At 41.9% G+C, this 17,624-nt stretch overlaps 1 protein-coding gene across 1 annotated transcript; it reads left to right on the top strand.

The window, feature by feature from the left end:
• The first annotated feature begins 4,716 nt into the window (after positions 1–4,716).
• Positions 4,717–15,767, top strand: lsm8 (LSM8 homolog, U6 small nuclear RNA associated). Its single transcript, XM_060839798.1, has 4 exons — positions 4,717–4,799; positions 9,589–9,629; positions 12,262–12,389; positions 15,457–15,767. Exons 1-4 carry the CDS (start codon positions 4,769–4,771, stop codon positions 15,545–15,547), a joined length of 291 nt encoding a protein of 96 aa, XP_060695781.1. The 5' UTR covers positions 4,717–4,768; the 3' UTR covers positions 15,548–15,767.
• Positions 15,768–17,624: the final 1,857 nt, after the last annotated feature.

Below are 17,624 nucleotides of genomic sequence, written 5' to 3'. Positions count from 1 at the left end.
AATTTAGCATGGCTAATTCACCTAACCTGCACATTTTTGGACCGTGAGAAGAAACTGGAGCACCCAGAGGAAACCCACACAGAAACAGGGAGAATGTGCAAACTCCACACAGTTGCCTGAGGCAGGAATTGAACCTGGGCCTCTGGCACTGTGAGGCAGCAGTGCTATCCACTGTGCCACTGTGCTGCCCCAATCCAGAGAAGTCTGTTCCTCGACTGATCCAATTAATTCATATGGTGGTTTCTCAGGTTACAGAATCAATTTTACAAAATCAGAAGCCATACCGGTAGGGGGATTAGTGGAGATGCCTAACCTGAGGATGGAATGCAATTCCTGTTTAGATGGTCGCCAAACCGTTTTTTGAATTTGGGAATTTTTTATTACCCCTTCCTTCCACCAGCTGTATAGAGCTAACTACGTACAATTACTAGAGAGGATAAAACAGGATTTGCAGCAGTGGAAAGGGTTACAGTTACCATGGTTGGACCGAATAGACCTGATTAAGATGGATGTTTTCCTCGACTGCTATACCTCATGAGAATGCTCCTGTTACCTGGACAAGTATTACAGAGGCTCAGTGGTTGGCTAGGGGCTTTTATTTGGTGCCACAGGCGTCCTTTGATTAAATTCACTAAACTGCAGCTTTTGCAGGCTGATGGAGGGGTGGATCTTGCAGATTTGAAGAAATACCAAATAAGTGCTTTGTTAACATATGTTGGTGACTGGTTACAGGAGAATTCGGATTCGATTTGGCTTGATATTGAAGCCTTGCAATCGAGATGTTCTTTAATTAATTTATTATTCATGGACAAGATGAAATCCGTGACCCGGTAGTGTAAAAGTTCAATTATTTTAAATACAGTAAAAAGACTGGAGGATAATGATGCAAGATGAAAGCAACTGTTCTAAGGCTTCGCCATTTACCCCTTTGATGGGAGTCCAAGGATTTAAACTTGGACAATGGACTCTAGCTTTAGGTCATGGGAGAATAAGTGAATTTTCTGTCTTGGAGACTTATTTGAGGGGGAGGTCCTGATGTCACTTAGTCAGTTAAGTCAAAAATATGGATTGTCTATTAGGGAGCTTTTCCGATATTTCTAGCTAAGGGACTATTTACAGAGGAAGACCTCGCTCCTGGTTCAGTGTTACAAATCAGACACGGAAAAAAGAATAGTCCAGTGTACGGGTGCTCTTTCACTCAGTACTTTATATAATTTACAGAAAGGTCACACCCTGGGAGGTCAAGAAAGGACTCTTTAGGACGTGGAATCGAGAGTTCGGAGAGGATATTTCATCAGAGGTATGGGAAGACATCCGGGGGAATGTAAGGAAAATCTCAGTATGTAACAGAGTGCAGGCCATGCAATTGAAGATCTTACACAGGGGTCCTATGGCACCAGAGGGGCTAGCTAAGCTCAAGAGTGGAGTATCATCAGAGTGTCCCAAATGTAACATTAGTATAGACACTCTCACACACTGTTACTGGTCCTGTTGTAAGATCCAGAGATACTGGAATGCTATAGTAAGGGAGCTAAAGGTTATCCTGGGGCTTGAAATTAATGTGGATCCAGTATTTCTTCTTTTGGGGTTGCCAAATTTGCCCTCTCTGGGGGAACATGGGAAGAGATTGTGTAATATTTGTACTCACTGTGTGAGGAAGAACATTCTGGTGAACTGGACGTCAGAAAAACTACCAGGTCTTACAGGGTGGTGTAGACTGGTGATGGAGCATCTCCCCCAAGATTACCTCACAAATATGGTGCACCGCAAAACGGAACAGTTTTACAAGACGTGGTGGCACTTTTGAAATTATATTGACACTACTTGTCAGCAATATTAATTAGGGCCGTAATATAACCATGAGAATCAGTATGGGGTCCTGGGAGGTGTAAACTGGGGGAAAAAGAATAAGGGTACTGTAGATGGTGCTCCCAGGAATGGGAGCCTCAGTGGAGGTGTGACGAGTGACATAGAATAAAGTAGTGAGGTATTATTTAATTTATTTGGATTTAGTTTAAGTTAGTATTTATTTAATATGTTTGTAGTTTAGCTTAAGTAGATATGATTGTTCTGGTAGAATACTAGGTCGTTTGTTAACGATGGTACTGTGATATAGCCTTTTTGGTACTGCCTTTTTTCTGTTTTGATGGTGTTATTTTTATTTGTAATACATGTTTGAAAAGATTTTCAACAAAAACATTTATCAAACAAAAAAGGATGGACAACAAATGCTAGTCTTGCCAGTGGCATCCATATCCCATGCAAGGAGAAAAGAAATAAAAATTGTCCATTTTTTAAAAAAAACTTGTTTATCAGTGAATTGATTATCATTGCATATAGCCAGCAAAACACATGCTGAATTGACAGCAAATATGTTAAAAGGTAACTGTTAGCACGCGGTGTCCACCAACACCCTGGAGTTGTTCAGGGATAGGTGGGCGCCATAGTGAGTGGAGTGCATTATTTCCCCACCAACTCTATTTTTATTTAGTCCCTGCCCTCCCCTTCACTGTTTGATCACACAACATTGCCCTTTGATGTGAAGGGCACTGCTTGTCGCTGGCTACCCGGGTGTTTTCCAATCTTCGTGGTGGTGGAAATTGAATAAAGATTCGTGCACTTGGTGTCTCTCACTGTGTCTCACACCTACACATACACACCATAGGCGCTAGGGAAAAATAAGCACTACCGCTGTTAGGCAGTAGTGTGGGGGTTAATGTGGGATATAGATAAAGTAATGTTACTTCTGCAATTATAATTACTGATACAAAGTAAATGAACTCATACCAGTGTGTAATTGTTTCAGCCAAGAGCTGAGTCAACAAGAATGGAAACTATGTGGAGGAAATGCATAATTTTTTTTTGTATTAGCTAAAAATGTATGCAAGAAAGAAACAGGACTGCAAAACAATGGTAGATATTACAGGCGACTAGATAAGATGCTGTGAGGAGAGGCAGTTAAGCTAGATACGCCTGTACAAACAATAGGTATAAACATCTGTTTCCCACTTTTACAGAAACACAGGAACAAACCCCAATTAAAAGGGTCTTAACGATTTGTATGAGAGGGACGGCACAGATGGAGGGAGTCGATAATGGTAAGGCAAGGATATGCCTAACAATAACCCACAGGAGGATGAGGTCAAACGGCCTTGTGAGGCCAGAAATAAGCATTTTGTCACAGACAAGGCCGGATAAGACAAGAGATAAACAGGAGTAATGGATACCGGTCTTAGGGAAGTGGAGGATGTAAACGGTGGGGGAACCATAAATAAAAAAAAGGAACCTAATTGTAAAAATATCGAGTATTCGTTGAATTTGGTGTGTGTTTGTCCCTGCCTTGTGGACAGTGCACACCCACTTGCAAGTGTGAAATAAATGACACTACTGATTCAGATCTTGTCTCGGACTGAAATTATTGAAGTGTGTGAGCTTAGTTTCTCACAGTTAATTAAAAAAACAAAAAAAAGGAGACTGTACACAGCATTGCCTTTTGTGAAGGGCACTGCTTGTAAAAAAAAATAAAAAAAAAGGTAACTGTTGTAGTCAAACAAGGAGAACGAAAAGAGGGGATGCCATTCCAAGAGATATTAAAGAGGTCTTGTTTATATCACATATGAAAAATCTAAAGGCAACATTTTGAAGAAATGCAGAGGAGAGCCCCTGTCCATTGTTAATCCATTAACCAACATCTGTAAAAGAGCTGATCTGGTCATTATGTCAGTGCTGTGAGCATAACCCAGAAAAGTGTGTAGTGATGCATTTTAGAAAAGGATAACAAGACAAAGGAGTACACGTTTAAATGGTAGGACCCAAGGAAATCCAGAGGAAGAAGGACTTTTGTGTGCATGTCTATGGATCCTTAAAGGTAACAGGGCAGGAAGACGAGGTGGTTATAAAGGCAAATAAGATACTTGCTCACAGAATGAAATGGTAACCATGATTTGGAGGTGCCAGTGTTGGACTGGGGTGGAGAAAGTCAGATGTTACATGACACTGGATTATAGTCCAAAAGGTGTATTTGAAATCACAAGTTTTCAGGGCACTGCACTTCACCTGAGAAAGGAGCATTGCTTCAAAAGTTTGTGATTTCAAATAAACCTCTTGGACGATAACGTAGTGTTGCGTGACTTCTGATTACAGTATTAAAGTTGCTGGAGGTTTCAAAGAGGTTATGATAGAGCTGTATACAATATGAACTGGAATCATTACAGTTCAGGATTAGTGGTGCTGGAAAAGCACAGCAGTTCACGCAGCATTTGAGAAGCAGTACTACTCTTCTGATCCTGCCTGAAGTGTTGTGCTTTTCCAGCACCACTAATCCAGAATCTGGTTTCCAGCATCTGCAGTCATTGTTTTTACCTCATTACAGGTCAGGAGAGTCCCTTTGGCCCATCCAGTCTGCCCCAATTTATACACACTAATCCCATGTTCTAGCACCTGGCCTGTAGCTTTGACACAGTCAGTACAAATCCATCTACTTTTTTAAAAATTGTAGTTTCCCGCTTGTATTGCCCATTGCAGATTCCCCCATGACCCTCTGGATGGAAACATGATTCAAACTGCCCCTCTAAACCTTCACATCAAAATCAGCATCAGTGGGTGCTGTTTTCGATTGCTCCTGCCTGGCTGGCTTGTCTGGGACTGGTCCCCGGGGAGGGAGAAGGAGGGTGGATTGTCTCGGTTCTCGGCTCCCCGGGTCTGTTTACCCAGCAGCCCTGGCGGCGAGAGCGGGAATTTCCGGCCGGAGCCGCCGCTCTGCAGCAATATGACGTCGGCCCTGGAGACCTACATCAACCGTATCCTGTCGGAGCGGGCCCGGAGCGGGCTGGGGGACTGGGAGGGAATCGCTGTACCCCGCAGGGCCGGGCCGGGCCGGAGCGGACACCCCCCCCCCCCTCCCTCCCCCGCTGTGAGATTGGGGGGGGGAGGGGGTGTGTTTTCATTGAATACTCTCTCCATCTGCATTCATTAACTGAATGATTCCTGGAGGCTGTTGCGCCAAACTCTGCAACGTTTAATATCACGGAGGGTCCCTTCCATGTGGAAAGGACGCCGAGTGACCTCGATTGCACCGAATGTGTCAAAAATTGCAAAAAGGCATTTGCTTGCCTTCGGGTGAATGCTCAGCGACAGTCTGTTTACTTGCAGATTGTCAGTGGCTGCCTTGTGAAGGGATTGTCATACACCATCCTGGAGGGTTTGCTGCATCTGTCCAGGGTATTGCACCTGGGGCGTTATTGTTTTGCTCTAGAGTACCACACTTGGAGGGAGTGCGGGGCCAGACTCAGTACTCACATGGGATTGTCCTGCCTGCAGAGATTCAGTCAGTTGGGCCTATATTCCCTTGAAGGGAGAAGGATAATGAGGCATTATCTCGAAGTGATTCAGGATTTTATAGGATAGATGTTGTGAAGTCATTTCCCCAGTTGAGGTAGGACTGGGGGCATAGTTTTAGAATAAAGGGTCAACCATTCCTTCACTTGTGGTGTGAACCTTTGGAATTCTTTGTCCCAGAGCATTGCAGATGTCTGGTCGTTGAGTATATTTACGCTGAAGCCAAAAAAAAAGGTCGGGAAATCAAAGGACATGGAGATAGGATGACAAAGTGTAGTTTAAGTGAAATATTAGCTTCAATTTCAGAGCAAGTTCAAGGAGTCAGATGGCCTACTACAGTTATTACATGACTTCTAATTTCAGATTTGCCCTCCATTAGAGCATAAATGCTTGGTTGTAATTTGGGATTAAAACTTCAAATTTGTTTTATTGGATTTAATGCTAGATTCCCCTTGGGAAAACTATGAAGTATTATTTTCCTTATAAATCGTCTCATGAGTTGATGGTCCAATTATTTTAATGTGCTGATTCAAAAAATATATACTTTTTGGCATTGTAATGTTTAATTATTTCTATTTTAAAGTAATATCCCTTCAGGTATTCCAGTAAAGATGTTTCTGCATTATACTGTCTTCGTGGAAGTTTGCTAGTATCATAGCTGTAGTGTTGAAGTCATGTTGTGATGGTGTTCTGTTTCCCTTGTAAGCTAATACTAGCTGGGGAAATGGCATTGCTGTATATTAACAGAATATTTTCTGCTAGACAGTCCATTATGAGGATATCTCAGCTGGCCTGTTCTTAAATCACGTCTTGCATGTTGAATGACTAACTTTGTATTCAAAGTTGTTGTTACAAAATCAGTTAGAGGGTGAAATGTGCTCAATGGACTGTGTGACTCTTATGTACACCTTACTACAGTTTACAATTTAAAAAAAAAGTTTCCATTTTTCTATGCATGTTAGAAAAAGTCCTTTTTGGCATATTTGCAGTAATTCTCAAAGGGTATCCAATGTAATGTTAATTCTAGCCTCAGGCGACACTCTGTGTGGAGTTTGTACATTCTCCCTGTGTCTGTGTGGGTTTCCTCCGGGTGCTCTGGTTTCCTCCCACAGTCCAAAGATATACAGGTCAGTTGAATTGGCCATGCTAATTTGTCCAGAGTGTTAGGTGCATTAGTCAGACGGAAATGGGTCTGGGTGGGTTACTCTTTGGAGGGTTGGTGTGGACTTGTTGGGCCGAAGGGCCTGTTTCCACACTATAGGGAACCTTAAAAAAAATTTCAGTTTAATATTGTATTAGGTTCACGTTCATGTGATGAAATGTGTGGCAACAGTTGAGGGCTATGATGAGTAAATGGAGATGAATGGCCAAAATTACTTCGGGCAGTCTCAATGTTTCTGGATTATTTTGAGTAATTTTAAGAAGGGAGCACTTTTGTTCCATTTCTGTTTTGTGCTATATCATTCAGGATACAAGCTGCCACTCAACAATAACAATTTTCACCTCTGATATCTTCTAGAACATGGTTAAGTGCATCTGACAGAGGACTTAAAAAAAAAAGAAACAATTGGAGAGGATGAAAAGGGCAGTAAAAAAGATAATTGTTGAGGGTTTTATAGTTGGAGAATAGGAATAGTGTTTGAGAGTAATGGAGAGATTACTGAACACGGAACTGTGAGGAGTACATGTGCGTAATTGATTGAATTAAGATGCATAGGTGGTGTGTGTACATGGCATGAGATTTTTACTGAGATGTGTTAGACAGGGCAGTGTTGAAACTGAGTAACATGGATGATAGAAGAATGGCATATGAGTGGTAGAGTTTTGGAGTTGATAAAGGGTGGAGGCTGGTAAGAGAACATTGGAGAAATTGAGACCAGTGACAGTGAAAACTTGCATGAGGTTTTCAGTTATAATAGAAGTGAAATAAACAGTGGAGATGAATGATGCCAACGGTGTGGCATTAAACTGCCATGACAATTGATTAGATTTGGGACTTGAACTTCAGGGTCAAATCCAAAACTACCACTTTGGGTTTATAATTCACTGAGCGTGTATAGATTGACAGGGAACAGGATTGTGGTTGGGACATTAATGGTCAAACAATTTTTGCTTGAATCTTTGTAACATGAATTGGAAAATATTCTGTCTTTATTCACAATCTGATCCATCTAATGGATATTGGGCAGTATGAGAACAGTGGAGATGGATGTGGAGTCACTGATAAAGTTGTTAGAAAAAAATGGATGTTTTTCATTTTTCCAGGGATGACTTAACTAGAGGGTGGAGCGGATAGGTGGGAAGGGAGATTGGCAGGTAGGACAGGTCATGAGGACAGTACAGAGCTGGAGGCTTCCTGCATCTATTCCTGATGAAGGGCTTTTGCCCGAAATGTCAATTTTCCTTCTCAGATGCTGCCTGACCTGCTGTGCATTTCCACCACCACTGTGATCTAAACTCTGGTTTCCAGCATCTGCAGTCCTCACGTTTAGCTAGTAAAGTCTGCATTTATTACCTATCCATATTGTCATTGAGAAGGCGTGCTGATCTTGACTAAGGAAGAGATGCTGCAAATGTGTTGCTGGTCAAAGCACAGCAGGTTAGGCAGCATCTCAGGAATAGAGAATTCGACGTTTCGAGCATAAGCCCTTCATCAGGAATAAGAGAGAGAGAGCCAAGCCGGCTGAGATAAAAGGTAGGGAGGAGGGACTAGGGGGAGGGGCGATGGAGGTGGGATAGGTGGAAGGAGGTCAAGGTGAGGGTGATAGGCCGGAGTGGGGTGGGGGCGGAGAGGTCAGGAAGAGGATTGCAGGTTAGGAGGGCGGTGCTGAGTTAAGGGAACCGACTGAGACAAGGTGGGGGGAGGGGAAATGAGGAAGCTGGAGAAATCTGAATTCATACCTTGTGGTTGGAGGGTTCCCAGGCGGAAGATGAGGTGCTCCTCCTCCAGCCGTCGTGTAGTTGTGTTCTGCCGGTGGAGGAGTCCAAGGACCTGCATGTCCTCGGTGGAGTGGGAGGGGGAGTTAAAGTGTTGAGCCACGGGGTGATTGGGTTGGTTGGTTCGGGCGGCCCAGAGGTGTTCTCTGAAGCGTTCCGCAAGTAAGCGGCCTGTCTCACCAATATAGAGGAGGCCACATCGGGTGCAGCGGATGCAATAGATGATGTGTGTGGAGGTACAGGTGAACTTGTGGCGGATATGGAAGGATCCCTTGGGGCCTTGGAGGGAAGTGAGTGTGGAGGTGTGGGCGCAAGTTTTACATTTCCTGCGGTTGCAGGGGAAGGTGCTGGGGGTGGAGGTTGGGTTGGTGGGGGGTGTGGATCTGACAAGGGAGTCACGAAGGGAGTGGTCCTTGCGGAACGCTGATAGGGGAGGGGAGGGAAATATATCCTTGGTGGTGGGGTCCGTTTGGAGGTGGCGGAAATGGCGGCGGATAATACGTTGTATGCGCAGGTTGGTGGGGTGGTAGGTGAGAACCAGTGGGGTTCTGTCTTGGTGGCGGTTGGAGGAGCGGGGCTCAAGGGCGGAGGAGCGGGAAGTGGAGGAGATGCGGTGGAGGGCATCGTCGATCACGTCTGGGGGGAATCTGCGGTCCTTGAAGAAGGAGGCCATCTGGGTTGTGCGGTGTTGGAATTGGTCCTCCTGGGAGCAGATGCGGCGGAGACGAAGGAATTGGGAATATGGGATGGCGTTTTTACAGGGGGCAGGGTGGGAGGAGGTGTAGTCCAGGTAGCTGTGGGAGTCAGTCGGTTTATAATAGATGTCTGTGTTGAGTCGGTCGCCCGAGATAGAAATGGAAAGGTCTAGGAAGGGGAGGGAGGAGTCTGAGACAGTCCAGGTGAATTTCAGGTCGGGATGGAAGGTGTTAGTAAAGTTGATGAACTGTTCAACCTCCTCGTGGGAGCACGAGGCAGCGCCTAACCTGCAATCCTCTTCCTGACCTCTCCGCCCCCACCCCACTCCGGCCTATCACCCTCACCTTGACCTCCTTCCACCTATCCCACCTCCATCGCCCCTCCCCCTAGTCCCTCCTCCCTACCTTTTATCTCAGCCGGCTTGGCTCTCTCTCTCTTATTCCTGATGAAGGGCTTATGCTCGAAACGTCGAATTCTCTATTCCTGAGATGCTGCCTAACCTGCTGTGCTTTGACCAGCAACACATTTGCAGCTGTGATCTCCAGCATCTGCAGACCTCATTTTTTACATAAGGAAGAGATGCAAAAATCAATATATTACCTTAACTTGAGTTTTCAGGAACAGTTGCAGTCGTTACAGCAGATGGAAGAATGATTGTGGTGAGTTAACCTTCATTCTTACAAAGCTTGGTTATTAATGTCATGATTGTGGAATTTGTACTGAAGACTTCAAATGAACTAGTAGACTATGGCTGCTCGTCTTTATATTTGCAATTGGCCAGGTTTCAATCAGTTGGAGAGAGAGATCCTGGTTGTTTTATGTACTGAACCTGAGCAGGTGGGATTTAACCAGGCTTAGAAACTTGCAGAATAGCAAAAGTTTTACAGTTTGCTTTCTTTGACCTTGTGAGGCAAAAGAAAATTGAGGAACAGGCTACTCAAACAATGAAGGAGGCTGCAACCTGTGGTGTTTATGTGTGTTTGTGCCGTATGTAAATGTAGGATACTTCTATCCCGGACATAGAATAGATATGTAGTCATGAAAGTGATAAGAGTAGCTTATGAAATTGTTTCAAGCTACTACACTGTATTGCATTCTTAAGGTCTGTAGTAATGATGGGAAAGATTGCTGAATACATAGCCATGCGCATCCTTGCTAATTGGCAAAATGATCCTCCTAGGTAGAGCCTAGGAATATTCATTCTTGAGGGATGTTTCATTTTTGCCTGTCAAGTTTTGAAATGCTCCTGTTAGTTGCTTGAGAAACATAAGTACATAATCCAACATTAAGGATTCATCGTTGCTTTCTCTTTAATCAGTTTTAATGGATGACTTAGCTCATGATGACCGTAAGTCAATTCGAATGGACAAAACACATTAGATATATTTCGGGAATCTCTGATAGCAAATGATCAATCTAATGCTTTGTCCCTACTCTAATTCCATTTTCTAGCTCTTGGTCCATAGCTCTGGAGGCTATGGCAATGCAAGTGACTATCTAAATCCAGCTTAAATGTTTATGAGAGTTTCTGACTCAACCATTTCTTCAGACAGTAAGTTCCAGAATCCTAGTACACTCTCGGGTGAGAAAATAAATTGCTCAAATATCCTCTTAGCTTTCTACCTCTTACCTTAAATCTGTGCCCCCTAGGTATTGACCCCTCCACTAATGGAAAAATTGCCTTCCTATCTGCCCCTCTGTATGCCCAATGAATTCTGTGTAGCTCAGTCAGATACCCTCTCAATCGTCTCTCTTCCAAGGAGAACTTGTTGATGCACTGTTCTGTGTACCTAATCCATTCTGTATTTTCACCAGTCCCAGATTCTTTTATTAATACTTCAATTACCTCTGCCTTCTTGGCAGTGCCAGCAGAATTTTTTTTAGCTGCTTCTAATTCTGTTTTAATATGAAAAAGCTAATATCTGTCTTTTTCTCCTTTGCCACTTGCACTTGGTACAACGTAACTGGGAACGATGCGTCAATAATCATGCCCTACCTTTCCATGAACAGTCCCAAATGTATGAAATCCCATCACACCATCAGGATGACCAATTTGCCTGAGTGAATGTTACTGAGCACAAAACCAATTTGGAGTAGATTTTGGCCTTAACATAATACTGTTTACTGTAACATTTAATCTAAACAAAAAAGATTTCTCATAAATAACTTTGCAAGTTAAACTGTACCACTTCAAAATCAGCAAATACACACATGGTCAGTCCATGATGAAGACAGATGTGTTGACAAAGATATCATGTGTGAAAAAGTAGACAAGTCTGAAGTTCACAATCGCAGATTTCAAGCGTGGGTTAAATTGTCTGTCTTTTAAAAGAAATTCAGCTCTGATGACGAGCTGTTGTCTGTAAACAATGGATGTTCTTTGGTCTACCTGGTCAATAATCTAATCAATGTCTTTTCTTGTTAGCATTCTTTCTTTTAAGCTTTCTTGGCTTTCCCACGGAAAGAGAGGAAGGGGGATGGATGATTTGAAATTTCAAGCTCTGGATGTTCACTCCCTCTCCGGCCCTTGCATTTAAGCTTTTAACATGGTGACTGGATCAATCACAGCTAGCATTGGACAGAATTTTATTAGCTATAAAGACTCTTGGTGCCATTCAGTCTCTATTCTCTCCCCTCGCTGCTTCTAAAAGCAAAACTGCATTGAATTGTTCAAGATATGCAATGTTTGATTTTCAAGTTGCAAAACTCTCCTGGTATGTCAGTGATATGGTAGTCCAACTTCCATTTTAGTTCATAGCCTCAAGAAGTTAAAATAGGGGATCTCACATAACAACTGCTGATATCACTTCTAAGGTTGACAATCCTCTGAAACTTTCAATCCCTCAAACTCTTGGCATCTGATTTTACCCAGTCCTCATCTTAACAGCCTGATTGTTACCCTGATTCAAGTTCTGCTTCTGAACAGCACTTTGCTATCTACAACTCGCTGGTTTAATGGTATTGGGCTGAGATTTCAGGCCAGTCTATTCAAGACCAATTTCAACACCCTGTATGCTTTAAAGAAATAACAGGCATGGTCATTTTCAAACCCTTGTCTCAGAAAATATTCACTTTTTAATCAGAAAAAACTTTCTCGCCTGATTTCTCATTTGGATCTTTTGTTGGTTCCTAAGTGATGTATTTCATTTGGGTTGTGTATCTCAGCATTTTATTACTGTTATTACTGATGAATTATATAAAATTGAGAATTTTGCCAAAATAACAGGTGGTAGGAACTATAAACACCAATGAATGGAATTATGAATAACTTTGAGTCCCTTCTTTTCACAGGGAACCCTAAAAGGATTTGACCAAACCATCAACCTAATCTTGGATGAAAGTCATGAGCGTGTATTTAGTTCACAACAAGGCGTGGAACAAGTAGTGCTTGGCTTGTACATAGTAAGAGGAGACAATGTGTAAGTGGGGATTACTTTATAACACAGGGTATCATTGGTTAAAGAATCAAACATGCACAAGTAAAAGAGCGTATACAAAATTTTATCCTTGAATCATGGAAGTCATATAGACTTGTACAGCATAAAAGAGGCCCTTCAGCCTACTGAGTCTTTACTGACCTTTTTTGAGAAGATTTGTAGCCCAGGTCGATGATAATTATGTAAGTTAGCATGCTGAGCTTGAAGGTTTGTTTTCAGACGTTCCATCACCATACAAGTAACATCATCAGTGAGAATCTTCGGTGAAGCTGTAGTGGTATGTCCCGCCTCTCTCCTTATATGTTGGTTTCTTAAGGTGGGTGATATCCTTTCTAGTTTTTTTTCAAGGGGAGTTAGGTAGAATCTAAATCGATGTGTTTATTGATGGAGTTCTGGTTAGAATGCAATACCTCTAAGAATTCTCATGTGTGTCTTTGTTTTGCCTGACCTAGGATGTGTGTGTTGTCCCAGCCAAAGTGTCCTTCTTTGTCTGAATGTATAGAAACTAGTGATAGTGGGTCGAGTCTTTTGGTGGCCGGTTGGTGTTCATGTGTCTTGGTGGCAAGTTTTCTGCTAGTTTGTACGGTGTAGTTTTTTTTAACAGTTCTTGCATGGTATCTTGTAAATTATGTTAGTTTTACTGGTAGTATCTGATGGGTCCTTCAGGTTCATTAGTCGCTGTTTAAGTGTGTTGGTAGGTTTGTGGGCTACCATGATGCCAAGGGGTCTGAATAGTCTGGAAGTCCTTTCTGATATGTATTTGATGTAAGGTAATGTGGCTATAGTTTTTGGTCGCGTTGTCTCTGTTTGTTTGGGTTTGTTTCTGAGGAATCAGCAGATTGTGTTTATAGGTACCTGTTTTTCTTGAAAACGTGTAGATTTTTTTTTGTTCTGTTTTTTGTAATTCTTAGGTGTTGCAGTATGATGTAGCTCATTGAAATAGTGTCTTTATGCAGCTCAGTTTGTGGGTGTTGGAATGGTTGCTTCTGAAATATTTGGTCTGTGTTTGTTGTTTTTCTGTAGACGCTGGTTTGAAGCTCTCCATTAACTGGACATTCAACTGTCACATCTCGGAATGGGAGTCTGTTGTCATTCTCCTCTGTTGTGATTTTTATGCCTGTCAGGATATTGATGGTGTTGTATATTCCCTCTAATTTGTTCCGTTCTGTGATGACAAAAGTGTCATCTACGTAGCGGACCCAAAGTTTGGGTTGGATAGATGGGAGGGCAGCTGTTCAAGTTTCTGCATTAGCGCTATGAGCCCTGATATTGGTGATGCCGTAGATGTTCCGTTGACTTGTTTATAGGTTTTGTTATTGAATGTAAAGTGTGTGGTGAGGCACAGATCTACTAGTTTGAGGATGTTGTCTGGTGTTTGTGGTCCTAGTTTTTCTAGTAGTGATGCCAGTGTTTCTTTGGCCAGGTCAATGTTAATTGATGTGAAAAAAGCTGTAATTTCAAAGGAGGCCATTATTTCGTCCTCTTCTATTTGGTGTCTTTGGTGTTCAGGAATTCTTGGGTGGAGTGAATGGAGTGCCGTGAATCTTCAATTGGGTGTTTGTTTTTGGTGAAGTTCTTTGTATGTTGGTGTCTGTATGTTGGTGTACCCAGGTAGGGATACTGTGGGTCTGATGGGGGGCTCCAGGTTTGTGTATTTTTGGTAATCCACAGAAGCATGGTGTGTTGGATCCATCTGGTTTCATGTTTTGGAAATCTGTCCTGTTTTATTCTCCTGACTTTTGTTTAAGTGCTGTGAGAAAGGATGAGATTCTGTTTAGTAGATGTGGCGTCAGGTCTATCGCCACCTACTGGTAAATGTCCGTATCTGCAAGCAGAGAATTTGCCTTGAAGATAGCCTGATTTCTTTACTGACATATCTACGTGAATCACTTTCCAGTCTTCCATTTTCCATTCATAACAAAATGAGCCTTGTATATTATTGTAATGTTCTCACTATTGGCTTTTATTCTTACTACAACTTTAATAAGATTAAACAAGAAGATAAATTTAGTTGGGATGATAGCGTCTTCCTGATTTTACAAATGTCCATACTTATGAATGGAAATTTTATACTGTACAGTATTGTGTTCTGATGTGTGTAAAAGTTGACATACAAATATACCATGGAATGGAATCTGCTTGTAACCTGGGGACCACCTGTAGTTAGTTTAACAAAACTACAGTTCTAGTTCTGAATTAATGCTAATCATTAAGTATGGTATGAAACCTTTTAGGAGCAAACGTAGAAGTTAGATTAGATTAGTTACAGTGTGGAAACAGGCCCCAACAAGTCCACGCTAAAGCGCAACCCACCCATTCTCCTACATTTACCCCTTACCTAACACTACGGGCAATTTAGCATGGCCAATTCACCTGACCCACACATCTTTGGACTGTGGGAGGAAACCAGAGCACCCGGAGGAAACCCACGCAGACACGGGGAGAACGTGCAAACTCCACACAGTCAGTCGCCTGAGTCGGGAATTGAACCCGGGTCTCAGGTGCTGTGAGGCAGCAGTGCTAACTACTGTGCCACCGTGCTGCTTGAGTGATTGCTACCATATGATTTGTAAGTATGAAATGAACAGTTAAAAGACATTTAATAAAAGCTGAAAGAACTGCGGATGCTGTAACTCAGAAACAAAAACAGAAGTAGCTGGAAAAGTTCAGCAAGTCTGGCAGCATCTGTGAAGAGAAATCAGAGTTACTGTTTCGGGTTGGTGTCCTTTCCTCAGAACTAAGTTCACCCAACCTGAAACGTTAACTCTGATTTCTCTTCACATACGCTGCCAGACCTGCTGAGCTTTTCCAGCTACTTATGTTTTTGTTGCAGTTAAAAGACATTGTTAATTTTATGGGGCAACAGTTTTAACTTGAAACTTTATCTCTGCTTTTCATCTAATAAACAATATTACTGTTTGTTCTAATTGGGGGCAAGTCTTTTTTTCCTAATAATAATTTGCTGGGTAAGTTGAATTGGAATGTTCTAGCTAATATCTTTAAAGATACAAATTAAGATAATTATTCACCTCCCTGTATTGTATTTCAGAGCAGTGATTGGTGAAATAGATGAAGAAACAGATTCTGCATTGGATTTGGGAAACATCAGAGCTGAACCTTTAAATTCTGTGGTACACTGAAAGACTTAAGAACTGTGTGAATGCATGGCTGACATTGGGAAGATTAGAAAACTGATACGTTCACAACAGCTCATGTAGGCAGTTTGATGTTTGAAAAAAACAAATATTCCGTATTTGAATATTTTTATGTATTTGTAGTTTTGAATATTTACATATTTCTTAAAACTTGAATGTATTGAGTATTTGATGACAAAAAATAAACTTGAAATATTAAGCTAAATTCAGAATTGGTTAATTATATACAATTATACCTCTTGCCCAGCCCCAAAAGTCCAGTTGTGCAATTTTAGTTAAAATGGTGCTTACAGCCAGACACAACATGTCAGTAAAATGTAATGATTTGCACTGGCTGTCAGCTTAACGACTTCTATGTTTTGATAATGTTGACATGTGGGAGAAAGTGTGGATTGCAGATGCTGGAGGTCAGAGTTGAGAGTGTGATGCTGGAAAAGCACAGCAGGTCAGACAGGATCCGAGGTGCAGGAGAATCGACATTTTGGGCATAATTCCTGATGAAGGGCTTATGCTCAAAATATCGATTCTTCTGATCCTCAGAAGCTGCCTGAGCCACTGTGCTTTTCCAGCAACACACTCTCGACTAATGTTGACATATACCTACTTTGCTTTCTTTAATGCCCACCTTTCAAAATAATCCTGTTCCCCTTTTCCTTTCCCAGATATCTGGGTTTCAAATATTTAGAAAAGTTCTTCCGAAAAGTTGTATGCCCAATTCCTGATCTGTCAAATTGGTCAAAGTTTATGGAAGGTTCCTGATTTATGAACTTACCGAAATTCTTAATTATTAATGAGATCCCACATTAGTATTAATTTTAAGGATCCATAAGGTAACGTACTGTGTTCTGATGTGCTTACGAATTGACTAAATCACGAATGTACTCAGGAACAGAATCCATTTGTAACCCAGGTCTTCCTGTACCAGTACCATCAGTGCGAATTGTGTTATTTTTCGAATATGATTGGAACGAAAACGTGCCAAGTTAGTACAGAAAACTGAGTCAAAAAGTGTGGTGCTGGAAAAGTACAGGTCAGGCATCTGAGGAGCAGGAGAGTTGACATTTTGGGCATAATTCCTGATGAAGGGCTTATGCCCAAAACGTCGACTGTCCTGCACCTCGATGCTGCCTGGCCTGCTTGCTTTTCCAGCGCCATACCTTTTGATTCTGACTCTCCAGCATGTGCAGTCCTCACTTTCTACTGAAACTGAGTCCAGCAGTAGAAGAACTCATTTCACAGTGGCGATTCATGCTTTTGAATGTTTTGGGAAAATGTGATGATTCATCAGGACTTATGAATAGAATCTGGGTTTCAAGTTGGATTGCAAACAGAAAGAGGCTACTTTTAATTTACTGTGGAAATATTGTTGAACTCATTATCAGAAATATGGGCTTTTTAGGATAAGGGGCAGAAAGTTGGAACTTCTTTCTCCCAAAATGCGAGCAGAATTGGAGCTTTCAAGATTGAGAAAGACAAATAAAGGAAAATCAATAATATGTTTGGTAAGACATCTGAATAGGTACACTTGAAACTACTTAAGCTAAGATCCTATGATTTTGGGGGTGGGGAGCTTTTGTGGCGCAGTGGTAGTGTCCCTACCTCTGGGCTAGGAGGTTCAGGTTCAAGCCCCACTTGCTCCAGAGGTATGTCACAATATTTCTTGGCAGGTTGGTTAAGAAATAGCCCTATGGAGTTGCGGATAATATCTTAACATGGATAGAGGATTGGCTAACTAATTTGAGAGAGAATTGGGATTTAAGGATCGTATTCAGGTTGACAACCTGTAATTTGTGGAGTGCAACAGGATTCAGTACTCTGGCCACAGTTATTTACAATATATAAATGACTTGGATGAGGGAAGTGAATGTACCTATATTGTTTTCAGACGAGAGAAAAAAATCAATGGGAAGGCAATTAGAACGGATGACAGAGTTGAGGGATATAGACAGGTTAAACAAGTTGGTAAAAACAGGGCAGATGGAAAATGTTATGTACTTTGGCTGTAAGCATACAGGAGGTGGGTATTATTTAAATTGAGAGAAAACTGGAACATGGAGGGCTT

This window comes from Hemiscyllium ocellatum, chromosome 19 (assembly GCF_020745735.1).
Source record: "Hemiscyllium ocellatum isolate sHemOce1 chromosome 19, sHemOce1.pat.X.cur, whole genome shotgun sequence".
In the NCBI taxonomy this organism is placed as follows: domain Eukaryota; kingdom Metazoa; phylum Chordata; class Chondrichthyes; order Orectolobiformes; family Hemiscylliidae; genus Hemiscyllium; species Hemiscyllium ocellatum.
This window is presented reverse-complemented; position numbering and strand designations above follow the sequence as displayed.

Coding starts and splice junctions, on each gene's coding strand:
- lsm8 (XM_060839798.1), top strand. CDS start 4,769: ATGACGTCGGCCCTGGAGACCTACATCAACC. Junction 4,800..9,588: donor CCTGGAGACCTACATCAACC/GTATCCTGTCGG, acceptor TTGAGTTTTCAG/GAACAGTTGCAGTCGTTACA. Junction 12,390..15,456: donor ATAGTAAGAGGAGACAATGT/GTAAGTGGGGAT, acceptor ATTGTATTTCAG/AGCAGTGATTGGTGAAATAG.